The 27,880-nt window shown below is 44.1% G+C and overlaps 1 protein-coding gene across 3 annotated transcripts in view; it reads right to left on the bottom strand.

Annotated features, from left to right (window-relative positions):
- RRN3 (RRN3 homolog, RNA polymerase I transcription factor) overlaps positions 1 to 24,464 on the bottom strand; it is a 36,617-nt gene extending 12,153 nt beyond the window's left edge. For 2 of the 3 annotated variants that reach the window (XM_023189715.1, XM_031934461.1), the window contains exons 1-11: positions 24,273 to 24,464; positions 22,628 to 22,733; positions 21,420 to 21,476; positions 14,149 to 14,238; positions 13,918 to 14,047; positions 13,397 to 13,456; positions 12,218 to 12,281; positions 11,122 to 11,191; positions 7,692 to 7,790; positions 4,541 to 4,633; positions 1,483 to 1,621 (exon numbers count right to left, since the gene is read on the bottom strand). In XM_023189715.1, coding sequence (XP_023045483.1) covers positions 1,483 to 1,621; positions 4,541 to 4,633; positions 7,692 to 7,790; positions 11,122 to 11,191; positions 12,218 to 12,281; positions 13,397 to 13,456; positions 13,918 to 14,047; positions 14,149 to 14,238; positions 21,420 to 21,476; positions 22,628 to 22,733; positions 24,273 to 24,361 — 997 coding nt within the window. In that variant the 5' untranslated portion in view covers positions 24,362 to 24,464. The remainder of the gene's footprint in view (positions 1 to 1,482; positions 1,622 to 4,540; positions 4,634 to 7,691; positions 7,791 to 11,121; positions 11,192 to 12,217; positions 12,282 to 13,396; positions 13,457 to 13,917; positions 14,048 to 14,148; positions 14,239 to 21,419; positions 21,477 to 22,627; positions 22,734 to 24,272) is intronic. The other variant, XM_023189716.1, reaches the window with a different exon arrangement.
- Positions 24,465 to 27,880: the final 3,416 nt, after the last annotated feature.

Here is a 27,880-nt window from a genome sequence, read left to right as displayed (position 1 = left end):
GTGGGAGGGAGCCCAGGAGTTCAAGGGAAGCCTGGGCAACATAGTGAGGCTCTGTCTCTACAAAAAATCAAAACATTATGGTGGCATGCCTGTGATCCCAGCTACATGGGAGGCTGAGGCAGATGAACTGCTTGAGCCCAGGAGGTCAAGGCTGCACTAAACCATGTTTGTGCCACCACTGCATTCCAGCCTGGGTTACAGAGTAAGACTGTGTCTATTAAAGAAAAAAAAAAAAAGACGTTAGCCATTAAAATATGATTAAAACAAAATGCTACTTTTAATTTGCACAGATTTTCCAAGTATAATAATCTAACACCTGCAAGGAAGCAGGTCCTCACCTCACACACTGTGGCAAGGTCAGAAATGCAAACCCTTCTGAAGGGCAATTCTACAATTCGTGTAGCAAAAGACCTCTGATCCAATCATTTTACTGCTAGTAAACAACTGAATATAATGGCACAAGGATGTTCATTATAACTGTTAATTATAATGGTGAAAACAGTAAGAGACAGTTAAACCCACGTGATCAGTAACATTCATTATTAAATTTTTTTTTTTTTAAAGATGGGGTCTTGTTATGTTGCCCAGGCTAGTTAGTCTTGAACTGCTGGCCTCAGGTGATCCTCCCACCTTGGCCTAGGTATTGGGATTCAACAACAATTATTTTAAAACAGGCAACGATATGAGAAAATGTTCACCTTCAGCATCCATGTAAAGGGCAGATTATGAAACATTTATGTTTAGTGTGACCCCCCAAATCCACTAAAAAATTCACTCCTACATATACACACGTTAACAGAAAAGGGAAAAACGTCAAACTTCAAAATGCTCATAACGGTTCTCTGAATAGAAGAAATGTGGCCATTTAAATTGTTTTTATTCTTTCCTGTAGTTTCCAAATTTTCTCTAATCAACGTGTATTATTTTCATAACAGCAAGACCGTTACAATAGTAATGCAGTCAATTCAGATTCCAGTTCTATTATTCTAACTCACCGAGCTCATCTTAAATCTTGGCAATGTGAATGGGAAAAAATTCTGTTTTTGCATGGCAAAGCCTTTAAAGTTCCATGAAGGCAAGAAGCACATATAGTACTAACACTGGCACCACAACGGTGCCAGGGAAAGACCCTCTAGACTCAATACATAACAGAACACCATATATTAGTGCCCTCTACACTATTCTTAAATGCATTCAGCAACCTGAGCGTAATTTCATCTAAAACTGGCCAAACTCCACAATCTTTCAATACAACAATCAGTGAAAAGACGGAAGACAAATATAACTCAGCTGGAATCCTAGTCCCATTTTTCAAGCTATGTGACTGGCAAGTAACTTGACCTCTTTAAACCATCTTAAACTCATCCTCAATAGATATTTTTACAGGATTTTTATTAGTACTAGAGATAATGGATGGAAAATGCCCAGCACAAAGCCAGGTACACTGCAGGTGTTCAATAAACAGTAGCTAGGGTGATTTACCATCTGCATAGCAGACGTCCTTCATGTAGGACAAAACCAAAGACATCAGGATGTCCAGGCGCTCAGCTACAGGATGCACCATGTGGTCGTGCCATGCAGGACCAACCTTTGTTTCATGTTCAGTTTCTTCATCTTCATCCTTTGAAGACAAAAAGTAAATACTAACATTAAAAAATTCAATGTGGGCCGGGCGCAGTGGCTCACACCTGTAATCCCAGCACTTTGGAAGGCCGAGATGGGTGGATCATGAGGTCAGGAGATCGAGACCATCTCTGCTAACATGGTGAAACCCCATCTCTACTAAAAATACAAAAAATTAGCTGGGTGTGGTGGCAGGCACCTGTAGTCCCAGCTACTCGGGAGGCTGAGGCAGGAGAATGGCGTGAACCCAGGAGGCGGAGCTTGCAGTGAGCCGAGATCGCGCCACTGCACTCCAACCTGGGCGACAGAGCGAGACTCCGTCTCAAAAAAAAAAAAAAATTAAATGTGAAAGTGGTTTAGTAGGAAAACCATCATAGGTGATTATTTCCCTTAAAAGATAAAACAAAGAGGCTGGGCAAAGCAGTTCACATCTATAATCCCAGCACTTTGGGAGGCAGATGTGGGGAGGATCACTTGAGGTCAGGAGTTTGAGACCAGCCTGGTCAATATGGTAAAACTCCATCTCTACTAAAAATACAAAAATTAGCCAGGCATGGTGGCGCACGCCTATAATTCCAGTTACTCGGGAGGCAGAGGCAGGAGAATAGCTTGAACCAGGAGGTGGAAGAGGCTGCAGTGAGCCGAGTTCATGCACTCCAGCCTGGGCAACAGAGCAAGACTCCGTCCCCCACCAAAAAAAAAAGTAAAACAAAGAAATGGACCAGGCCTGTGATGACCAAAATTTTGGGAGGCCGAGGTAGGAGGATCACTTGAGCTCAGGAGCTTAAGACCAGCCTGGGCAACACAGTGAGACCTCTACAAAAATACAAAAAAACGCAGCCAGGCGCGGCAGTACTGTAGTCCCAGCTACTCGGGAGGCTGAGGTGGGCAGATCACTTGGGCCCAGGAGGTCGAGGCTGGCATGGGCCAAGATCACACAACACTGCACTCCAGCTGGGGTAACACAGCAAGACCCTGTCTCAAATCAAAAAAAAAAGAAAGGGCCGGGCGTGGTGGCTCATGCCTGTAATCCCAGCACTTTGGGAGGCCAAGGTGGGTGGATCACGAGGTCAGGAGTTCGAAGCCAGCAGGCCAAGATGGTGAAACTCTGTCTCTACTAAAAATACAAAAATTAGTCAGGCATGGTGGCAGGTGCCTGTAATCTCAGCTACTCAGGAGGCTGAGGCAGGAGAATTGCTTGAACCAGGGAGGCAGAGCTTGCAGTGAGCTGAGAATCTGCCACTGCCCTCTAGCCTGGGCAACAGAGCAAGACTCCATCTCAAAAAAAGAAAAAATTTTTAAAAAATTAAAAAAAGAAAAGAAAAAAAAGAAAGAAATGCAGACACCTTTCCAGGCAGCGGTCTCATTCAGGAATGTGAATCAGAACCACCTGTGAAATTTAAAATAAAAGCCAAGACTCACAGCACCAGCTTCTGATTCTCATTGAGAAAACCCAATGAGAGCTAGCCATGCAAACGTTACAGATGTCCCCCACCTCTGCTCCTGGTGCCCACCATAGTGGGTGCTTTTGGAGCCAGGCCCCCTTTTCCAGGTCGGGATATCCACCTCCCCGCTGCTGTGAGAACTGGTGGCCAACAGCTCACAGCTGCCTACTTTCTCCAAAGAGCTGCCCTGAGCAGAAAGGAGCCAGGACCACCGCTGTACTCTTTCCAGCCCCTCCACCCTAGAACCAATGACTGATGGACAAGGCGTCAGAAAAGGACATCTCCTTGGTCTCAAGCTGGGACCAAACTCCGTAGAGCAATCCATGCCCCAGAGTCCCTGGTGGGAACAGGCTGTAGCGACCTCCCAAGTAAGACCCAGCCCTGAAGCTCCCCTGCCTTCTTCTGCTCCCTGACACCCTCTGTCCCAAGGGCACCTGAATCCCTGTCTCAGACTCTCCTTCCACTGTACCCAACTTCATATACCACCTAAACAAGTAATGCTATAAAGCGTACAAGTGGTAAAATGTAGAAATTAAACAGGTGTGCTTTTCTATTAACCACGCCCTCACAAACAGCATCTGGCTTACAAAAACAAACACTTGGCTGGGCGCGGTGGCTCCAGCCTGTAATCCCAGCACTTTGGGAGGCCGAGACGGGCGGATTACGAGGTCAGGAGATTGAGACCATCCTGGCTAACACGGTGAAACCACGTCTCTACTAAAAAATACAAAAAACTAGCCGGGCGAGGTGGCGGGTGCCTGTAGTCCCAGCTACTCGGGAGGCTGAGGCAGGAGAATGGCATAAACCCGGGAGGCGGAGCTTGCCGTGAGCTGAGATCCGGCCACCGCACTCCAGCCCGGGCAACAAAGCGAGACTCCGTCTCAAAAAAAAAAAAAAACAAACACTTAAAGTTATAAGAACAAAAGGGAAACGTATTTCACCAAACCCAAATTCAAAGCCTTCCAAAGGCCGGGCGCGGTGGCTCAAGCCTGTAATCCCAGCACTTTGGGAGGCCGAGACGGGCGGATCACGAGGTCAGGAGATCAAGACCATCCTGGCTATCACGGTGAAACCCCGTCTCTACTAAAAATACAAAAAACTAGCCGGGCGAGGTGGCGGGCGCCTGTAGTCCCAGCTACTTGGGAGGCTGAGGCAGGAGAATGGCGTGAACCCGGGAGGCGGAGCTTGCAGTGAGCTGAGATCCGGCCACTGCACTCCAGCCTGGGCGACAGAGCAAGACTCCGTCTCAACAAAAAAAAAAAAAAAAAAAAAAAACAAAGCCTTCCAAATAAACCAATTATGCTAAGTGCTAAATGACATGGCAGCAAATTACTCATAAGGAATCGTTTTCAAGTTTGCTAAACTACTTTAATTCTTTCAATCTAAAGCCTTAACAAAGATAAGCAGCACTAGCTGTTTCCACCCTTTGATTATGATAAACCTCATGTCAATTTCATTAATAAAATGCTAACCATATTAAACAATCCTTCTGTGGAATCCATCCCACCACAAGTTTGAGTTGCTGTTTCTTCAGCGTCTTCAATATCCTGCCGGGGTGCATTCACCTATAACAAAGGGGGAAAAAAAAACATAAAAGGATTTAAAAAATACAACTATGTTACTTTGGGATGGAAATTCATCTGATATAAACAAGTTCAAGGTGTCCAGATTAGTGCCTTATATCGCACTCCAACACAATACACAATTATGGGGCAAGCCTGTAAATTGACCTAGGTCATGAAGGAATTTAAATATAATAAACCAAGCCCCTTTTACTACATACTTATATAAAATCGACAAGAACTATCACAGGATGCTCTATGCCAGGTAGCCTCAACAAATTCAGCATTTATTCTAGCTCTGATATGGTCTGGCTCTGTGTCCTCACCCAAATTTCATCTTTTTTTTTTTTTTTTTTGAGGCAGAGTTTCACTCTTGTTGCCCAGGCTGGAGTGCAATAGCAAGATCTCAGCTCACCGCATCCTCCGCCTCCCAGGTCCAAGCGATTCTCCTGCCTCAGCCTCCCAAGTAGCTGGAATTACAGGCATGCGCCACTGTGCCCAGCTAATTTTGTGTTTTTAGTAGAGACAGGGTTTCTCCATGTTAGTCAGGCTGGTCTCGAACTCCTGACCTCAGGTGATCCACACGCCTCAGCTCCCCAAAGTGCTGGGATTACAGGCGTGAGCCACTGCACCTGGCCCCAAATCTCATCTTGAATTGTACTCCTATAATTCCCACACATTGTGAGAGGGACCGGTGGGAGATAATTTGAATCATGGGGTTGGTTTCCTCCATACTGTTCTCCTGATAGTGAATAAGTCTCATGAGATCTGATGGTTTTATCAGGGGTTTCCACTTTTACATCTTCCTCATTTTCTCTTGCCGCCACCATGTAAGAAGTGCCTTTCACCTCCCGCCATGATTCTGAGGCCTCCCCAGCCATATGGAACTGTAAGTCCAATTAAACCTCTTTTTTAGCCAGGTGTGGTGGCTCACGCCTGTAATCCCAGCACTTTGGGAGGCTGAGGTGGGTGGATCATGAGGTCAGGACATCAAGACCATCCTGGCTAACACAGTGAAATCCCGTCTCTACTAAAAATACAAAAAATCAGCCGGGCACGGTGGCATGCACCTGTAATCCCAGCTACTCAGGAGGCTGAGGCAGGAGAATTGCTTGAACCCAAGAGGTGGAGGATGCAGTGAGCCAAGATCGCGCCACTGCACTCCAGCCTGGGCAACAGAGCAAGACACCGTCTCAAAAAAACAAACAAACAAATAAAACACTTCTTTTTCTTCCCAGGCTCAGCTGTGTCTTTATCAGCAGCATGAAAATGGACTAATAACACCTCTATGTACAAGACACTCACAGACACATCGTGTAATAAACATATCATCAATCAACTGAGCAGAAAAATGATGAACTGCAAGCCAAATGTGAATTATTCAATATTTATTTTGGTATATCACCATTCAAATATCTTAACATACCACTCAAACCATGCCATTTTTTATTATCTATGCTTGACCTTCTTTGTAAACATTCTAAAATGCTCCTTAAGTATATACCAGAGAAACACTATAAAGAGTACACATACAGTTGGCCAGAGAGGTGCAACTCCAAGTGAACACTGCACCAATGGGCCCAAGCTCCAGCTCTTCTAAGACCTCGTTCCATTTTCCTGCTTCCCTATAGCATCAATGTTTTCCTCCACCAAAGCTCCTCTCCCCTCAGTCCACAAACCTGCTCATATCTCCCCACTCCTGAACCACGCCTTAGCCCTGCTCTGTCCCCTCCTTCCACCACAATCCTGCACCAAGGTCTTCAACAGCCCTACTTCTGCTTCCCCACCATCCACATCCCCTCCCGAAATGCAGTTTCTGCCTCTTCACTGACATGGTCCTCCAGAAAGCAACAAAGACTACCTTCTAACCACTAAATCCGAGGACTGTTGCTCTTTTCATCCTTCCAAAAAATGACAGCAGTATCTGATGCTGCTGACCAAACTCCTCCTTCCAGCAGATCCTTCCTGAGCACCCAGACTCATGGTTTTCCTCATAGTTCTGATCACCCTTCTCCTCCCCTGTCCTAAACTGTATCTTTCCAAAGGTTTATGCTCAGGTCCCCACCTGCAGCCACGACTGCCGGTGAGTATTCTCTAGTAGGCTGCCCACCAGCAACTGAACCTGGCCAAGACGGAACTCCTCTCCCAACTGCCTCCTGCTGATATTTCTAACTGCCATGAATGCAACACCAAGATTCGACTCCACAAGGAGCAACCTCTGAAGAATTCCTTTCTCTTACTGTCTGCCTCCCCTCCTCCAAACCAGTCTCAAGGACCAGTTCACCTTTCCTCACAATGTCACCAGAATCCACCACTTCCTTTCATTCCCACTGCACCTTAATGCGGGCTTCCTGAAACAAAGTTTTAGATGCTTATAATTATAATCTGCCCTTAAGAAAGGCCAAACAGGAAAAATCATTTCCTTAGGAATCCCTTCCTGACCCCACTGCGATTCTATCAGTTTCTCTAACTCATAATGTATGTTTCATTCATAGCATTTTCCACAACCATACTTTTACATTTGGCTAACTACGTATTTAATGCCTTGTTCTCCAATCATGAGAAGGAACTGTCTACAACTCCCAGCACATACACAGATGGAGTTCAAGACACATTTAAAGAAAGGAAGCAAAGAATGGTGCAAGTGGTTTCTTTTTTTTTTTTTTTTTTTTTTTTTGAGACGGAGTCTCACTCTGTCACCCAGGCTGGAGTGTAGTGGCACAGTCTTGGCTCTCTGCAAGATCTGCCTCCTGGGTTCAACTGATTCTCCCACCTCAGCCTCCTGAGTAGCTGGGATTACAGGCACTCGCCATCATGCCTGGATAATTTTTTTTTATTTTTATAGAGATGGGGTTTCACCATGTTGGCCAGGCTGGTCTCGAACTCCTAACCTCAGGTGATCTGCCTGCCTTGGCCTCCCAAAGTGCTGGGAATACAGGTGTGAGCCACCACGCCTGACCAAGTGGATTCTTTTACATCACTGACTATTGTTTCCACATACTGTGATTATAACAAATTCAAGTCAGTAAATGAAAATAAAAATAGATTGCTCAATACTTACATCCAACTTGAGTAGCTTTTCAATAACAAGCTCCAGAATTTCATGCCTCAAGGTTGGAAAATACACACTAATCCTTAGTAAGTTATGAACGTAACATTCCTAAAGCAGAACACATAAGATAAAACATTTCAACAGAGAATAAATGTTTCACAATTATGTAAGCGAAACATCAATTACACAACCTTTAGTTTCAAATATTTAAACAGAAAAAAACAGACTATCCAGCAATACAAAAACTGTACTGTTTCTACATACGTATCATGTTCAGTATAATCATTTCAATTATCCTCAGTAAATGACGTTTTTAATTTGCATAACTATAGATGTTTAAGTAGCTGTATTGATAAAACTCATAAATCATACAATCACCAACTTAAAGTATACAATTTAAGTTTTTAATATATTGATATATTGAGTTATGTGACCATCAACATAATCAATTTCAGAACATTTTCTTTTAGAGACAGGGTCTTGCTCTCTCTCAGGCTGGAGTGCAGTGGTGCAGTCATAGCTCACTGTAACCCTGAATTCCTGGGATAAGCAATCCTTCCTCCTCAGCCTCCCTAGTAGCTAGAACTACAGGTGTACACCACCACATCTGGTTAATTTTTCCTCTTAGAGAGACAGGTTCTCGCTATGTTGCCCAGGCTAGTCTTCACCTCCTGGATCTTCCCACTTCAGCCTCCTGAAGTGCTGTGATTACAGGCATAAGCCACTGTGCTCAGCCAGCAACTTTATAACATTTAATCACTCTAAAAAGAAATCCCATATCCATTAGTAGTGCACCCCTAAAAAATGAAGACCTTGGCAACCACTAGTCTTTCTATGAATCTGCCTCTTTGAGACATTTCCTATAAATGGAGTCATATTATACATGTTTTTAGGGTTCAATCATGTTGTAACATGTAAACCATTCCTTTCATACAAATGGAATCATATAATACAGTCTTTTGGCATGTTTTTAGGGTCCAATCATGTTGTAACATATAAAGCATTCCTTTTCATTGCTAGTATTTCATTGTACTACGTTTTGTCATCTGTTCATCAGCTGACAGACATTTGAGTTGCTTCTACTTGAGGCTATTACGAATGATGCTGCTATGAACATTCATGTACAAGTTTTTCTGTGGACATATATTTTCATTTCTCTCGGGTATAAACCCAGAAATGGAACTGCTAAGTCACATGGTAATTCTACATTTAACCTCTAAGAAATGCCAGGCTATTTTCCAAAACAGCTGCACTATTTTACATTCCCACAGCAACATATGACAGTTACAATGTTCCCATTTCTCCATATCCTTGTCAACACTTGTTACTGTCTTCTCATTCTGAATATAACCATCCTTGTGGGCATGAAGTGAAACTATTTCCCTGATGGCTAATGATGTTGAGCTTCTTTTCATGTGCTTTTTCGCAGAAATGCCTATTCAGATCCTTTACCCATTTCAAATGGGTTATTTACCCTTTTATTATTCCATTATAAGAGTTCTTTACATACACAAGTCCATTACCAGACATAAAATTTAGAAATATTTTCTCCCATTATTTGGGGATTCTTTTCATCTTCCTGAAGATGTACTATGAAACATAACAATTTTTAATTTTGAAGTACAATTGATGTATTTTTTCTTTGGTCGCTTGGGCTCAGGCATCACATATGGAAATTATTGCCTAATCCAACATGTACCCCTATTTTCTTCTCAGAATTTTACAGTTTTTACTCTTCACGTAGGGCTTTTATGGATTTTGAGTTCATTTTTGTACATGGATATCCATATGCTTCATTCTTTTGCATGTTCATATCCACTTCTGCCAGCAGCATCTGTTGAAAAGTCTATTCTCCCCTATTCAATTGTCTTGGACAAGTGGTTACTGTATGTTGTTGGGCTTCTGTCCCGTAACCATGCTGAACTCATTTACTATCTCTAAAACGTCTGTGTGTGTGGGAACTCCTTAGGATGACATATAAAATCACCTTGCAAGAGTTTATGCCTTCCATTCCATCTGGATGCCTTTAATTCTTTTTCTTGCCTAACTGCCTTGGCTAGACAAGCAGCAAGAGCGGACATCCTTGTTTTGTTCTTATTCTTCAGAAAAAACTTTTAGTCTTTCACCACTGAATATGATGTCAGCTGTGGGTTTTTCAGATGCCCTTTATCAGGTTGAGAAAATTTCCTTCTGTTTTTGTCATAAAAGGATATTGGTGTTTGTCACACACTTCTGCATCTACTGAGATGATTATGTGGTTTTTGTCCTTTGTTCTATTGCTACAAAATGTTTTATTAATTCATATTCAGGTACTAAATCAATCTCAGTCGGTCATGGTGGTTCACATCTCTAATCCCAACACTTTGCAAGGTGGAGACAGGTGGATCACTTAAGGTCAGGAGTTCAAGACCAGCCTGGACAATGTGGCAAAACCCCATCTCTACCAAAAATACAAAAATTAGTGGGGTGTGGTGTCCCATGCCTGTAGTCCCACCTACTCGGGAGGCTGAGGGGGGAGAGTCACTAGAACCCTGGGGAGGCAGAAGTTGCAGCGAGCCGACACGGTGCCACTGTACTCCAGCCTGGGTGACAGAGAGAGACCCAGGAAAAAAAAAAAAAGTCCCCTCCCCGGAAAAAAAAAAAAAAGTCAGTCTTGCATTCCTAGCATCAATCGCACATAATTATTTTTGTATGTTACTAGATTTGGTTTTATACTAAGGCAACCACTATTAATTATTAAAAACTGCACAAATGATCTGAACAGTATACAAAAACTTAAGCAGAATGCTTCCACAGAAGGCTTTGCTTTCAGGTTAAAATAAGGCATATTTACAATTAGTAATACAAGAACTATTATCTTCTAGTAATTCTTGTATAAGCATGAAGCCACTACAGATATTCCTGAAATGAACTCACACCTTGACTTGCACATACTAATAACAGAAAAAGGCACTGGGAATCTCCAATAGCCACTTGAGAAGAAAGGAATCTGAGCCAAATTCTTAGACATCAGTTTAAAGTCTAGAAGACAAAGTAACCTTTAAAAGAAAAAGACCTAACATCGGCCGGGCACGGTGGTTCACTAATCCCAGCACTTTGGGAGGCCGAGGCGGGCAGATCACAAGGTCAGGAGTTCAAGACCAGTCTGGCCAATATGGTGAAACCCCGTCTCTACTAAAAATACAAAAATTAGCTGGGTATGGTGGCGCGTGCCTATAGTGCCAGCTACTTAGGAGGCTGAGGCAGGAGAATTGCTTGAACCTGAGAGGCGGAGGTTGCAGTGAGCCTAGATGATGCCACTGTACTCCAGCTTGGGTGACACAGCAAGACTCTGTCTCAAAAAAAGAAAGAAAGAAAGAAAGAAAAAGACCTAACATCATCTAAAATGGAATCATGCAAACAACTTTTCCATGATTTTCTCAATGAAAAGATTTCTTACCAGTGTTCTCTCTGATTTTCGAACAAATGGAAACTTTTCCACCAGTATCGGCATAAGAAACCACGGTGTCCTATTTTTAAAAAATTAAATCAATCCATGTTAACTTTACTTTCTAGAAAAGTAATACTACCATTCTAAAAGCAAATATGGATAGATATAGGAGGCAAACAAGAACCCCTACCTCAAAGAACTGGAACTTTTTTTTTTTTTTTGAGACGGAGTTTCACTCTTGCTGCCCAGGCTGGAGTACAGTGGCGCAATCTCAGCTCACTGCAACCTCCGCCTCCCGGGTTCAAGCGATTCTCCTGCCTCAGCCTTCCAAGCAGCTGGGATTACAGGCATGCACCACCACGCCCGGCTAATTTTGTATTTTCAGTAGAGACGGGGTTTCTCCATGTTGGTCAGGCTGATCTCAAACTCCCAACCTCAGGTGATCCGCCCGCCTCAGCCTCCCAAAGTGCTGGGATTACAGGCGTGAGCCACCGCGCCCGGCCAGAACTGGAACTTACATTGTATAGCTTCTGAGAAAATCTATAACGACTTAGAGAAAATAAGCTTCCATTAACTCTGATATCGACAGCAAAATTGAAGAGGGAGCTTTTTGCTGACATTTCCCACTACACATGTATATTATTTTTAAAAGAAGAAAAAATTACCAAGTTGGATTGTTTCAAGTTAATAAATAATCAACGGACAGAGGGAACTAGAAGTCCACCCTTCCAAAAGAAACCCACAGACCTGAAAAGCTTTTCTTAGAAGTGCAATTTTTATTCATATGGCATGACACAAACACACACAGGGGTTTCTCACTGAAAATGTTTGGATGGTGTATCTGTTGAAGATAAAAGCAAAATTCCAACCACCATACGAAACTGGGGGAGAATCTGCATACAAACTTTGAAAAACAATCAAAGACAATACATAGAAAATGGAAATGCCACTTTTGGTAGAACGTAAAGTTTCCTCAAGTGGATACAAAAAAAAAACATGCAATGTAAGATTCAAGCTTTAATGCTATTAACACTTTATAATTTTTGCTAATTGATTACAATTTTCTTGTGAACTGAACATTCAAAATAAGGAAAAGTATACTCACGATGGGACATATCTTGCTATTATTTGCAAGGCTCTGTGACATGTGTCAAAATTTGCAGGTAGACCTGCAAGGAGAAAAGTTGAGAGTATGAGCATCAAAATGAAACCAAAGGGCGACGCACTTGAAGCTAAAAATGCATGCTGGGCGGGCGCGGTAGCTCACGCCTGTAATCTCAGCACTTTGGGAGGCTAAGGCGGGTGGATCACCTGAGGTCAGGAGTTCAAGACCAGCCTGACCAACATGGTGAAACCCCATCTCTACTAAAAATACAAAAACTAGCCGGGCATGGTGGCACATGCCTGTAGTTTCATCTACTCAGGAGGCTGAAGCAGGAGAATCACTTGAACCCGGGAGGTAAAGGCTGCAGTGAGCTGAGATCATACCACTGTACTCCAGCCTGGGTGACAGAGCAAGACTCTGTCTCAAAAAAAAAAAAAAGTGACATACTTGAAGCTAAAAACACATGCTAACCAAAACAGAATAATTTATCACAGAAATAATAATTTCAAGATTTTTTCTCCACAACCATCAATGAAAACTAAATGGACTAATTATATAAACAATACATTCAAGACAACTGACTGCATATCAACGCTAAATATAACAAAAACATTTTATCAAAGGTTGTCATTTGTTGCAGTCTACTTATTAGAATAGGTGCCAGGTGTTCTATGCTTTACTTTTTTTTTTTTTTTTTTTTTTTAAAGAGATAGTGTCTTGCCATCTTGTCCAGGCAGGGCTCGAACTCCTGGCTCAAGCAATCCACCCACCTAAGCCTCCGCCTCCCGGGTTTACGCCATTCTCCTGCCTCAGCCTCCCAAGTAGCTGGGACTACAGGCGCCTGCCACCTCGCCCGGCTAGATTTTTGTATTTTTTAGTAGAGACGGGGTTTCACCATGTTAGCCAGGATGGTCTCGATCTCCTGACCTCGTGATCCGCCCGTCGCGGCCTCCCAAAGTGCTGGGATTACAGGCTTGAGCCACCGCGCCCGGCCACTTTAAGCCTTTTTTAAGAAAATGTTTGAAAAAAATGGTTTTTTGTAGAGACAAAGTCTCACTATGTTGCCCAGGCTGGTCTCAAACTCTTGGCCTCAAGTGATCCTCCCGTCTTGGCCACCCAAAGTGCTGGGATTATGAGTGTAAGCTACGGTGCCCAGGCTTTAAAGCTTTTCATACTTACTATCATCTTCATCCTCAGAATCTGAAACATCTACATCACCTTCCTTAACGATCACTCGGGCTTTTGAGGGAAAAAGAAAGTATGTTATTTTGTCATTGATCTAGACAATAAACAGCCATACAAAAAAGTTACTGACGTAGAGAATTAACAGCTATATAGAAAAGTTATTTTTTCCATAATCCAAAGTTATCCCAATGATTAATTAAAAGCACAGTTTGAAAAAAATGTAAAGCAACTATAGTTTTTAAACAGCTAAACATTCCTAGATGAGTTCTAAGACTTCACCAGGAGTTCAATAAAGCAAATTACAATACATAAAACTCATAGCAACAAATGAATCTAGACACCTCCACAGGGGTCATTATGGGGAACACATGTCTACCAGTCCTGGTGCCAATATGCATCTGGAATCTTCCATGGTAGCAGTATCTCTCATATACAAGGGGAAGGTGGTATTTTAATAAAGAAGTATTAAAAAAACAAAAAAGAAAATTCCAAGCAAGCAAAGAGTAATGACTTACGAGGCACAAAATGAGAAGCAATCATGCTGAGACATGGTCTGAGGAAAACAGTCTGTGCTGATACAAGATTACCAAGAAAAGCCAAATACTCTTCTACTACTGTTTGACTTCTATTCAACCAAGGCAATCTCTAGAGTTGGGAAAGATAAAAACAGCATGTTATAAATAAAATATACACTATTATAAAGTTCTGAATTACATGCTAGACAGTGAAATAAATGGTGAACTTACCAATATAATACTGATAAGCTGCTCAAAGTCTTTTGTCAAGTACATGATAGAAGAACGGAATTCCAGCAGCCAGTTGATGATCTGGTCATCCTTAAGTTAAACAAAGAAGAGTACTTTCAAAATCACAAATCCTCTAAGATAACAGAAATTTACAGCTATCTTATATCAATCATCTATCAAGAATAGGTTGCGGGGAAAAGGTCACAAACTTGGAAGGAAATCGAAACTGGGTATCAAAACAGAAAAATATGTCACAATAAACTTTCCTGTTTTAAAAAAGCAATCCAGTAACTCTAAAATGTAGGAAAAAGACTTAAATGCAATACTTCAGCCTGATCACTTTTGTTTGCCCTGAAAGCACAAAATCACCTCAAATGTTGACACCTGGGACTTTTAAAAATTGCAGAATTCTAGCAGATTCAAATATTAGAAGATCACAAAGGAACAACAGCTACCTCTATTTCCTCTACATTCAAGCTGACCAGAAAGCAAGCTGATAAAACTCAGTCTAGGCTGATCAATTGGGGTCATGAATAAACATAAGTTTTCTAAACCAAACCTGTGGCTGAGTTTAAATATATTATGATGTGTTTGCTCTGTATAAATGATAATCCCATTCCTCCATGAAATATTTTTCAGGCAAATCAAATTACTGTTCACAATAATTGTTAGTGACATGAGAAGAACTGCTAAATTTGAAAGGCAATGTATAAAATACAGTGTCAATTATGTAAAATATTACTGTATTAATTATATTCATGCATATACACATACATACAAACATTAAGAAAAAGCCCCTAATTTGTGGAAGGGTTAGACATATAAATAAAAGGAACACAAGGTCATACCTACAGGGATATTCATAGGGAGTTATCATTTAGTGAGAACACACCATATGCCAGGCACGGTGTCTGACACTCTACATACATATCTTCTTCTAATCCTAAAAACTCTGCAAGATGTTTAGTTATTCCCATTTTGCTGTTCAGGAAGCTGAGACTAAGAGAGATTAATAAGCCATCTGCCCAACCAAGAAGCCAGTAAAGAAGCAGGTCCAAACCTGTCTGTCTCAGTCAAGGTTATCCTCCATCCACTGTCCCACACGCCTCCCTGTATGTGGAGAAGGAGCTGTCACCTTTTCCCCACCTTAATTCAGCTACTGAGCGCTTACTATGCCATGTGACAAACTCCCACAGATCAACCATTTTCTGATGAAATCCCAAGTAGCCTGGCAGTAAAATAAAGTAAAACCATAACTCATTTGTACTATGGTAATTTCGTAACATCCACAACTGTTAAGGATAACATTAATGGTAGCTCGCTAAGGCCAAAGGCACGTAGAAAACAAGCTAAGTTAGTGTGCAAATAAAAAAATCTATCCCATCTCTTTTCCACTAAAAAGACTGCAACAAAACTATAAGGATAACATTTAAACTGTACCATTTTGAAAAGTAAATCAGGCCAGGCGTGGTGGCTCACGCCTGTAATCCCAACACTTTGAGAGGCCAAGGTGGGTGGACCACCTGAGGTTGAGAGTTCAAGACCAGCCTGACCAACGTGGAGAAATCTTGTCTCTACTAAAAATATAAAATCAGCCGGGTGTGGTGGTGCATGCCCGTAATCCCAGCTACTAGGGAGGCTGAGGCAGGAGAATCGCTTGAACCCCGGAGGCGGAGATTGCAGTGAGCCAAGATCGTGCCATTGCACTCCAGCCTGGGCAACAGGAGCAAAACTCCGTCTCGAAAAGGAAAAAAAAAAAAAGTAAATCAGTCACAGGCTTTGATGCGTTAGTACTGAACTATTATTATTTCTACTAGCAGCCAGGAACAGTGGCTCATGCCTGTAATCCCAGCACTTTTGAGAGGCCAAGGCAGGAGGAGACTGCTTGAGCCCAGGAATTTGAGACCAGCCTGGGCAACACAGGAAGACCCAGTCTCTACAAAAATTAGCCTGGCATGGTAGTACATGCCTGTGATCCCAGGTGCTCGCGAGCCAGAGGTGGGAAGACTGCTTGAGCCTGGGAGGTTGAGGCTGCAGTGAGCCATGATCGGGCCCATTACACTCCAGCCTGCGTGACAAAGCACGACCCTGTCTCAAGATGAAAAAAGTTCCACTTGCAACACTCCACACAACTAGTGCAATTCTTGGTATGTTCAAATACCAAGAATGAGAACTGCTGATACAAAATACAGTGGAACACCAAGCAAATGTCCGTTTGTATCTGGGAAAGAAGGCAGGGGTCAGGAAAAGCTTTAAAGAGAAAGTGATGCTTCAGAGGTCTTTAAACAGTAACACAGTTGAGTCTTTTCTGGAAGTTCTATTTCTTACAGAAGGAAAAGTATGTTTTCAGAAAACTGAAAGACGTTCAGTATGGCTGTCATGTATAGTGAGCAAGCTAACAGATAATAAATCTGGGGAACAAAGAAGCACCAAATAGACCATGGAGGGCCTTGTAAACCAGGTCTGTAATTAGAGAGATCTGGAAGTGTGGGAAACGGACTCAATGAAGGAGCAACCATGTGCTTAGAGAACCAGGGAAAGCTCCATTAAAGACACTTCAACTCAGTTTAAATGGTGAGCAGGAGCTTTTTAAACTACAGTAATAATAACAGTAAACACTAATATAGCACTTACTGTATGCCAAGCACTGCTCTAAGACTTTAACATACAGTAACTCATGTCATCCTTACTCCATGAAGTAGGTACTACTACCGATTCCCATTTTACAGATGAGGACACTGAAACAGAAGCGCAGCAACTTGTCCCTGGTCACACAGCTGGCAAGAAGGGAGGCAATGTAACTATAGCCGGTGCTCAAATAGGTAGCAAATAAAGTACATACAGGGACCTCCTCCAGCCAGGAAAAAAAGGCACAGGCAAAGGCATAAAGATGCAAAGTGACAAATTCCAGGAATAAAGTATCTAGCAAGAGGAAACATAAAAAAGGTTGCAGGCCATGCTGATATTCATTTTCCATAGGCATGAAGTTTTTACTAGGGAAATGACATGCCTAGACACGTGCTTTCCAGAGATAATTTAGGCTACACTGTTGAGAATAAATGGTGGTTGTGAGGGCCACACAGGTATGAGATAGAGGAGGACTGGGAACATAGAGACCCGCTAAAGAGGTTACCGGAATCCATACAAGAGAGAACCAACAAAACAGGAAGGCTTGAAAGACTTTCTTTCCCCCTAAGGGCTTGATCAGTGAATGGATTTGAGGGGTACTAAAGACCCCAAGGTTGCTAGCTCAATGATGAGGGAAGTAATGAACAGTTAAGCACATAAAGAAGTGTGCAGAAGTGGTGGGTGTGAGAGAAAGGTTAAGAGTTTATTTATTTATTTATTTGAGACGGAGTCTTGCTCTATCGCCCAGGCTGGAGTGCAGTGATGCGATCTCAGCCCACTGCAAGCTCTGCCTCCCTGGTTCATGCCATTCTCCTGCCTCAGTTTCCTGAGTAGCTGGGACTACAGGCGCCCACCACCATGCCCGGCTGATTTTTTTGTATTTTTAGTAGAGACAGCATTTCACCGTGTTAGCCAGGATGGTCTTGATCTCCTGACCTCGTGATCCTCCCACCTCGGCCTCCCAAAGTGCTGGAATTATAGGCGCGAGCCACCGCACCCGGCCAAGAGTTTATTTTAAGATGTGCTAAGTTTGGAGCACTTAATGATTCTGGGTAAATGCATGTAACAGACAGTTAAGAAACAAGTCTAGGCCGGGTGCAGTGGTTCATGCCTATAATCCCAGCACTGTGGGAGGCTGAGGTGGGTGGATCACTTGAGGTCAGGAGTTCAAGACCAGCCTGGCGAGCATGGTGTAATCCCAAATCTACTGAAAAAACAAAAACATTAGCTGGGCGTGGCAGCATAGCTACTCAGGAGGCTGAGGAGTGAAGACGGCTTGAACCCAGGAGGCAGAGGTTGCAGTGAGCCAAGATCATCCCACTACACTACAGCCTAGGTTACAGAGCAAGACTCTGGTCTGCCCCTGCCCCCAAAAATGAAAATGAAACAAATCTGGAGCCCACAAGAGCAATCTTGGCTACAGATACAAATATATTAGGACACAGGTAGATTTCAAAGCCATGAAGGGAGATGAAGATATCAACAGAAGAACCTACAGAGTGAGGAAAGAGTCGAGTTGTGAAGCCCAGTCAACAACAAATTTAAGATCAAGAACCTATCGAGAGAGATTAGAGATTAAAGGATCACAAGACAGGAGGATCAGAAACACTGTTTTATTTATTTATTTATTTATTTATTTATTTATTTATTTATTTATTTAGAGGCAGAGTCTCACTTTGTCACCCAGGCTGGAGTGCACTGGCGTGATCTTGGCTCACTGCAAGCTCTGCCTCCCAGGTTCACGCCATTCTGCTGCGTCAGCTTCCCAAGTAGCTGGAACTACAGGCGCTGGCCACCACACCCGGCTAATTTTTTCGTATGTTTAGTAGAGACGGGGTTTCACTGTTAGCCAGGATGGTCTTGATCTCCTGACCTCATGATCCACCTGCCTCAGCCTCCCAAAGTGCTGGGATTACAGGTGTGAGCCACCGCGCCCGGCCCAGAAACACTGTTTTAAGAAGGGGGTGGCCAACAGTGTCGGCTGAAACAAGGCTTAAAAAAATAAGTCCACTGAGGCTGGGCTCAGTGGCTCACACTTGTAATCCCAGCACTTTGGGAGGCCGAGGCAGGCAGGTCACCTGAGGTCAGGAGTTTGAGACTAGCCTGGCCAACATGGTGAAACCCTGTCTCCACTAATAATAAAAAAATTAACCAGGCATGGTGGCCGGTGCCTGTAATCCCAGCTATTTGGGAGGCTCAGGAAGGAGAACCGCCTGAACCCAGGAGGCAAAAGTTGCAGTGAGCCCAGATCGCACCACTGCACTCCAGCCTAGGCCAGAAGAATGAGACTTTGTCTCAAAAAGAGTCCACTGAAATGAGCATCTAAAAACAATGGGTAACCTGTCCGGGTAATTACTGTGTCTGGAATTGGTGGGTTCTTGGTCTCGCTGACTTCAAGAATGAAGCTGCAGACCAACATGGAAAGTGTTACAGCTCTTAAAGGCAGCGTATCTAGAGTTGTTCCTTCTGATATTCGGAGTTTCTTCCTTCTGGTGGGTTCGTGGTCTCCCTGGCTTCAGAAGTGAAGCTGCAGACCTTTGCGGTGAAGGCGGCGTGGACCCAAAGAGTGAGCAGCAGCAAGATTTATTGTAAAGAGTGAAAGAACAAACCACCCACAGTGTGGAAGCTGACCCCAGCGGGTTGCCACTGGCGCTCGGGCAGCCTGCTTTTATTCCCTTATCTGACCCCACCCACATCCTGCTAATTGGTCCATTTTACACAGAGCTGATTCATCCGTTTTGACAGAGTGCTGATTGGTGCATTTATAATACCTTTAGCTAGACAGAGTGCTAGGCAGAAAAGTTCTCCAAGTCCTCACTAGATCAGGTAGACACAGAGTACTGATTGGTGTATTTACAAACCTTGAGCTAGGTACAGGGTGCTGATTGGTATATTTACAATCCCTTAGCTAGACATAAAGGTTCTCCAAGTCCCCACTAGACTCAGGAGCCCAGCAGGCTTCACCTACTGAATCCTGTACCAGAGCCGCGGGCTCCAGCCCAGCGCTGGAGCTGGGCGCCCTCCAGCCCAGCGCCACACCTGCACTCCTCAGCCCTTGGGCAGTCGATGGGACCGGGCGCCACGGAGCAGGGGGCGGTGCCCGTCGGGGAGGCTTGGGCTGCGCACGAGTCCATCGTCGGGGAGGCGGGCACGGGCATGGTGGGCTGTAGGTCTCCAGCCCTGCCACGCAGGGAGGCAGCTGAGGCCCTGCAAGAATTTGAGTGCAGCACCAGCGGGCCAGCACTGCTGGGGGACCCGGCGCACCCTCCGCAGCTGCTAGCCCGGATGCTAAGCCTCTCACTCCAGCCGGCCACTCCAAGTGCAGGGGCCAGCCGAGACGAGCCCACGCCCACCCGGAACTCAAGACGAGCCCACGCCCACCCGGAACTCGCGCTGGCCCGCGAGCGCTGCATGCAGTCCCAGTTCCCTCCTGCACCTCTCCCTCCACACCTCCCCACAAGCAGAAGGAGCCGGCTCCGGCCTTGGCCAGCCCAGAGAGGGGCTCCCACAGTGCAGCTGCGGGCTGAAGGGCTCCTCAAGTGGCCAGAGTGGGCGCCGAGGCCAAGGAGGCACCGAGAGCGAGCCAGGGCTGCCAGCACGCTGTCACCTCTCATTACTACAGTGATAAGAACAGTGGACTTAAATGTGAGTGAGAAATGATACAGCGAAGTCAGCTGGAACAAAACCAACAGATGACAATTACTGCCCTTATTTTGAGTCAGAGACTGTTATAAGTGCTTCTTGCATATTAGCTCATTGAATCCTTGTTAAATATTTCCATGTTTAAAGCCAGGCACAGGGGCATGCACCTATAGTCCCAGCTTCTTAGGAGGCTGAAGAGAAAGGATCATTTGAGGCCAGGAATTCAAGGCTGTAGTGCACTATGATCACACCTGTGAATAGCCGGGGCAACACAGCAAGACCTCATCTCTTAAAAAACAAAACACTCCATATTTCTGAAATCTCTATTGTTTTCTTGGTTTTACACAGTGAAAAATAGAGGCAGAGAGGTTAAAACAATTTGCTCAAGATCACACACTGGATAATAAAATTGGAATTTTATTCCAGGCAATCTAACTACTGTTGCCATGGTAATAAACCATTCTCTTCAAAATTGGGCAGTAAAGGAAGAATGGTGAAACAAAATGTATCAAAGTTTTACTACATGATAGGTGTATCTTGAACTTGGAAAAGCTGAATCAGTGGTTGTTTTTTGGTTTGTTTTAGCTTTAAAGAGACAAGAGAGTTGCATGCAGCATGGAGGAAAGATGTAGTAATCTAATAGAAAGGAAGCATTAGAACAGGGTTTCCCAGCCTCAACACTGTTGTCATTTGGGGCTGGATCACTCTTGGTTATGGGAGGTTGCCCTGTGCACTGTGAGATGTTTAGCAGTATCTCTGTCATTCACCCACTAGATGCCAGTAGCACCCCTTCCTCCCAATTGTGACAAACAAAAATATCTGCAGCCATTACCAAATGTCTCCTGGGGGTAAAACTGTCCCTGGTTGAGAACCACCAGATTAAAGTAAGGGAGGACCATGGAGACAGCAAGTTCTGGAGGACAGAATGGGAGCCAAAGAACAAACTATGTCCCTATAAAGTGGCAATAATTTTGCTAATGATCAAACACAAAATTAATTACCTTTATGTCTGGATCTAACAGCTGGTTCTTCAACAACTCAAAGTCATTTGTTTCACCCTTAACAAGAAGGGGAAAGAATTAGGTTATGCTTTTGTCTCCTGTTTAGTAGCAACAGCAAGACTTTTACCCATACCTTAACATCAGATGAAATTATAAAAGGAACACTAAGTTTCACATGTCAATTGCGGATTATAAAATCATGACTACAAAAATTTAAACACTCATGTCAGTGCAGCCAGAGGGCTTGGAAAAAGGAAAATGATAAACTACATTTGGCTATACTTCTGTATTGACATTTGAATATAACAGTTGATACTCCTGCGAATTCTCAAAAAGCATGAGGGAAAAAAACAGCCAGCTATAATGATCTATTCAGGAGGATCTAAAAAAGTATTCACTCAAATATGGATACAAATGGATATTACATATAAACATACGGTTACTTAACATTTTCCCTCTACTCCTGAGATATAGTAGAAATGCTTCTGAACTACCACAAAAACAAAAATCTCTAGTCAGATGATGGTTTACTGTCCCAAAGTAATGCTTAGGTAAGTTCCTCAAAAAATAAAATGCTGCAGGCCAGGCACGGTGGCTCACGCCTGTAATCCCAGCACTCTGGGAGGCCGAGGTGGGCGGATCACAAGCTCAGGAGTTCGAGACCAGCCTGGCCAACATGGTGAAACCCCATCTCTACTAAAAAAATAAAAATAAATTAGCCAGGTGCGGTGGTGCCTGTCTGTAATCCCAGCTCTTCAGGAGACTGAGGCAGGAGAATTGCTTGAACCTGGGAGGTGGAGGATGCTGTGAGCTGAGATCACTCCACTGCACTCTAGCCTGGGCAACAGAGTAAGATTCCAGCTCACAAAATTAAAAAAATAAAAATAAATAAGTAAATAAAACTCTGTAATTGTTTTTAATTCCAGCACTTGCTAAAGCTAAAAGATGCTTTATAAATGAAGCATGTGAAGAGGTGAAACCTCAGTAAAGACATTGTTACTCTCTCATTACCTGTGAAACGGGCCAAGGTGGGGGAAAAAGGACACTATTACTCTTAATTTTGCACTGACGGCATCATGCTATTATTCAATATTTGATCTCAACTGGTATCTTAATTAAGCTTGCTATTTCTATTGGTCTTTAGTATAACAGCAATAGCTGTATTCTGACCTGACCAAAAGCAAACCTCATACATTATCTCCTCTTACCTTTTTATACTTCAGCAAGACTTCTGTCACAGTTCCACCAAACCGAACAGTTTTTCTTGGGGGAGAATTAAAAAAATCATTCTCTAATGCACGCATATTTGAAATCCTGTGGAACCAAAATTAACAAGCTATTAAGTTCACGAAAATATTAAGAATTATAATGGCCAACATTTATTGAACCAACATCATTCAGTGGGTCTATTGTTAAGGCCTCTTTACTGGTCTCCCTGCTTCCACTCCTAACCAACAACCCCTCCTTTGCTCAGCAACCGAAAACTGTCTTCCCACTGCACTTATAGTAAAAATTCAAATCTCTCAGTGTGGTATTTAAGATCCTACATTAATCTGGCCCCTGCCTACCTCTCTCACCTCATCTCCAACACCTTGCTTTACTATAGCCATAATGTTTTTTCTGCTCTTCGACATGCCAAGCTGGTTCTCATTTCACTTACTGTTCACTCTATCGGAAATACTCTTTTCCCAAATCTCTACGTGGCTGGATTTTTTTTTTTTTTTTTTTTTGAGATGGAGTCTTCCTCTGCTGCCCAGGCTGAAGTGCAGTGGTGTGATCTCGGCTTAACTGCAACCTCCATCTCCCAGGTTCAAACAATCCTCCCGCCTCAGCCTCCTGAGTAGCTGCGATTACAGGCACCCGCCACCACGCTCGGCTAATTTTTGTATTTTTAGTAGAGATGGGGTTTCAGCATGTTGGCCAGGCTGGTCTCGATCTCCTGACTTCAGGTGATCCGCCCACCTCGGCATCCCAAAGTGCTGTGATTACAGGAGTGAGCAACTACTCCCGGCCTAGATTTTTGTCTTCATTCAAGTGGAAGCTCAAATGTCAGATGTCTTCCCCACGAGAAATCTCAAGTACTCCTTCTCTCCCTTTTCCCTCCCCCACTACCCTGCTGTATAACTGAAATCATCATAATTTATTGGCCTATGTACTGCCTTCCCCCCCCAGGCTGTCAGCTCTGTAAGCTCTTAGAAAGCAGGGACATTAGTGTCTTTGGATAAACCACTGTCCCCGGTGTTGAACACAATAAGCAGGAGCTCGGTAAATATTATGAATCATATTATGTTAATTGTTTTACAAGGTCTGCTTCACTTACACAGAGTAAATTAATGAAAAAACATAGCATTCTAATGACTCTGAAAGTTAAACGCCAAGTGTGCTATGGGGGTTACGGATTTAAAAGTGGAGCAAAATAAAGACTGCTAAACAAATACGTGTGTAGAAACAAATTTCAAACAAAAAAGATGCAATATTCAATTTGCCATGAGTGACAACATTCGGCTGATAAACAAAATAGCCCACGGAATCCCTTCCAAATTTGGACGAAGAAGCGGGAAGGAAGAGGAGTCAAGGCGCAGAAGGCAGTACCGAGGCCTGGGAAATCATGAAGAAACACAGTCGGGAAAGGGGGCCTCCAGAACAGAGAATATACTCACTTTTCCGGGCCCCACCCATGTCTATTACCCAGTTAGGAGGAATGAGCTCATTCCTGCCAACATGAGATGACCCTCGATCCCGTGCTCCTACCACACGCCATTAGCTTTGTCCCGGACCCTTTCAATCCGCTCCCCTAAGCACAGTCCTGAGCTTTAGTCTCGGACGCGCAGAAGGAAGCGGCCTGAATCTTACCCAGTCCTCGACGCGCCCAGCGTCTTGACTGCAGAGGCCGAAGCAGCCGCATCTCCCAGCAACCGCGTGTGAAGCAGCGGTGCCGCCATTGGGCCGAACTAACACGACCGCTGCGCCTCAGGCCGGATGCCCGGCTCCTTCCAGCCTCAGCCCTCTGTCCCGGAAGTTGCGCTTGCCGGCGCAACCTTCAGCCAATCAGGGACCCCGCGTGGGGAGAGCGTATGCTCTCTGCGAGCGAGAGCGCCGCCAAACCCCGCCCCTCATTCTACTTGGACCACTTGTTCCACCCAGCGCGAATGCGCGAGTAAGGAGAGTTAGGAAGGTCCTGCTCCATCCAGACCCAAGGATCCCAAAGAAAGGGTGGAAATACCCTGGATGTGCTAAGCTGTGGCCGGGTACACTCGAGTGTTAATTTTTTGGAGTCAAAGCCTCCCTCAGTTAAATCAAGGAAACTGAAGCACTGTAATTGACCCAGATCCTTACGGAGGAAAGGGGATTTGAATCCGGCTGACCCAGGAGCCTGGGCTCTGTACTCAATGCAACATTCTTACAGACCACCAAGATAACGTTATCCTCACGTAAACGAGCTCGACGAAGTGATCTACCCCAGAGCCTCAAGGCTGTGATGATGCTGGAATGAGAAATAGCAGGAGAGTTTCCAAGAGGTGTTACCACCTTGACTTTTTTTTTTTTTTTTTTTTTTTTTTGAGACCTAGTCTTGCCCTGTTGCCCAGGCTGGAGTGCAGTGGCGTGATCTCAGCTCACTGCAACCTCCGTCTCTGTTGCCCAGGTGGAGTGCAGTGGCCTGACCTCAGCTCACTGCAACCTCCGCCACTTGGGTTAAAACAATTCTCGTGCCTCAGCCTCCCAAGTAGCTGGGATTACAGGCGCATGCCACCACACCCAGCTAATTTTTGTATTTTTAGTAGAGACGGGGTTGCACTATGTTGGCCAAACTGGTCTTGAACTCCTGACCTCAAGTCATCCACCCACCTCGGCCTCCCAAAGTGCTGGGATTACAAGCATGAGCCACCATGCCTGGCCAAACTTAAATTTTTAAAAGAGGAACAGGAGTCAGCCAGACCAACAAAAGAGCGAAGCATAGGAAACAGGAAACAGCAGAGGCCAAAACCTCCGGACTGTGGGGGATGTAGAGGGAGAGCAGAGGCTGCCCCTACCCTCAGGGAGGGGAAAAGGTTGCAACTTTGGAAACTGTACAGGGCTATCAAAAATACAAAAATATCCAGGCTGGGTGACACTGTGAAACCCCATCTCTACAAAAAAATAAAAACAATAAAAACAATAAAAATTATCTGGGTGTGGTGGCACACACCTGTAGTCCCAGCTACTCGTGAGACTGAGGATTGCTTGAGCCGGGGAGATAGCATCACTGCACTCCCACTTGGGCAACAGAGCGAGACCCTGTCTCGAAATAAATAAATAAATTTTTAAAAATGCATACGTATGGGCCGAACACAGTAGCTCACGCCTGTTATCCCAACACTTGGGAAGGCTGAGGCAGGTGGATCATCTGAGGCCAGGAGTTTGAGACCAGCCTGGCCATGACGAAACCCTGTCTCTACTAAAAATACAAAATTAGCTGGGCGTGGTGGTGGTGCCTGTAATCCCAGCTACTTGGGAGGCTGAGGCAGGAGGAGAAGCGCTTGAACCCGGGAGGCAGAGGTTGCAGTGAGCCCAGATCGTGCCATTGCACTCCAGCCTGGGCAACAAGAGCGAAACTGTGTCTCAAAAAGAAAAAAAAAAAAAAACCGTGTGTGTGTGTGTGTGTTTATATGTATCTCTCTCCAGGAGTTCAAGATAAGATGGAGCATACCTGTAGTCCCAGATACTTGGAAACTGAGGCGAGAGGATCGCTTGAACCCTGCAGGTCATGGCTGCAGTGAGCTGTGATCGTACCACTGCACTCCAGCCTGGGCGACAGAGCTAGACCCTATTTCAGAAAATAAAATACAGCAATTTGGGTTTTTTGGTTTGGTTTTTTGAGACACAGTCTCGCTCTATCACCCAGGCTGGAGTACAGTGTCGTGATCTCGGCTCACTGCAACCTCCGCTTCCCAGGTTCAAGTGATTCTTATGCCTCAGCCTTCCCAGTAACTAGGATTACAGGCACGCGCCACCATGCCCAGCTATTTTTGTATGTATTTTTAGTAGAGACAGGGTTTCACCATGTTGGCCAGGCTGGTCTTGAATTCTTGACCTCAAGTGATCCGCCTGCCTTGGCATCCCAAAGTGCTGAGATTACAGGCATGAGCCACCACACCCCGCCAGCAATTTGTTAAACATAAACCATAGCTCTGTTTTGCAACAGTGTAAAATCAATAACTGTCTTTCCTGAGTCTCTGTTTGGTCCTTACTGAGTTCCTTGGGAATGTTGGACAGGAATCATCTGTGTCTCAAGGACAGAGGAAATAATTGCACACTAGCTCACAAGGATACTTCAAGATAGCTGTTTAAATGAGAATCCCTTCTTCACTTCCAAGGCAAAGCAAAGCAAAAACAAAAAACAACAACAGCAAAACAGCAATTTGACAATTATCTGGTTTGGTTTGAGACAGGATCTCATTGTCTCGCCCAAGTTAGAGTGCAATGACGCGATCGCAGCTCACTGCAGCCTCAGGCTCCTACAGCTTAAGCAATCCTCTCATCTCAGCCTCCCAAACCCACACCATCAAGCCCAGCTAATTTTTTGTATTTTTGATAAATACGAGGTTTCACTTTGTTGCCCAGGCTGATCTTGAACTCCTGGCCTAAGTAATCCTCCCGCCTTGGCCCCCTAAAGTGTGTCTCCCCACCTACACCCCCATTCTTTCACTTAAAAAAAGTCTGACTCTGGGTGCAGTGACTCACGCCTGTAATGCCAGAGCTTTGGGAGGCCTAGGCAGGAGAATAACTTGAAGCCAGGAGTTTGAGACCAGCCCAGGCAACACAGCCAGACTCTGTCTCTACAAACAATACTTTTTTAAAAGTTACACAGGCATGTTGGCACGTGCTTGTAGTTCCAATTATTTGGGAGACAGGTGGGAGAATCGCTTGAGCCTGGGAGTTGGAGGCTGCAGTGAGCTATGACTGCACCATGACACTCTTCGGCCTGGGTGACAACGCAAAATCTCATCTCTAAAAAGAAAAAAAAGGGGGGGGGGGGGAGTTTAACATGTACAAAAGAATATGTTAATGTAAGTAATAAGAATATAATGAATACCTGTGAACATATCACCCCAATTTAAGAAGCCGAACATTAACTAGAACAATTGATGCTTACTGTGTGCTGCTCTCAGATTCCACCTTCTACCCACTTTCCTCCCAAAAGTAGTCACCATCATGATTTTTAAAAGTCATTTTAGTTTTCTTTGTATAATTCCCATATTTATACTCCTAAACAATGCACTATATTTGCTTTTTTTGTCTCTGCATTTTATAAAGTTACCTCCATGCTGTATTATACTGCTGTTTGTTTTCAACGTTATGCTTTTTTTTTTCCTGAGACAGAGTCTCCCTCTGTTGCCCAGGCTGGAGTGCAGTGGTGCGATCTCTGCTCACTGCAACCTCCGCCTTCCAGGTTCAAGTGATTCTCCTGCCTCAGCTTCCTG

This window comes from Piliocolobus tephrosceles, chromosome 17 (genome assembly GCF_002776525.5).
Source record: "Piliocolobus tephrosceles isolate RC106 chromosome 17, ASM277652v3, whole genome shotgun sequence".
Classification (NCBI taxonomy): Eukaryota; Metazoa; Chordata; class Mammalia; order Primates; family Cercopithecidae; genus Piliocolobus; species Piliocolobus tephrosceles.
The sequence above is the reverse complement of the archived record's forward strand: the minus strand, read 5'-3'. Positions and strand labels throughout refer to the sequence as shown.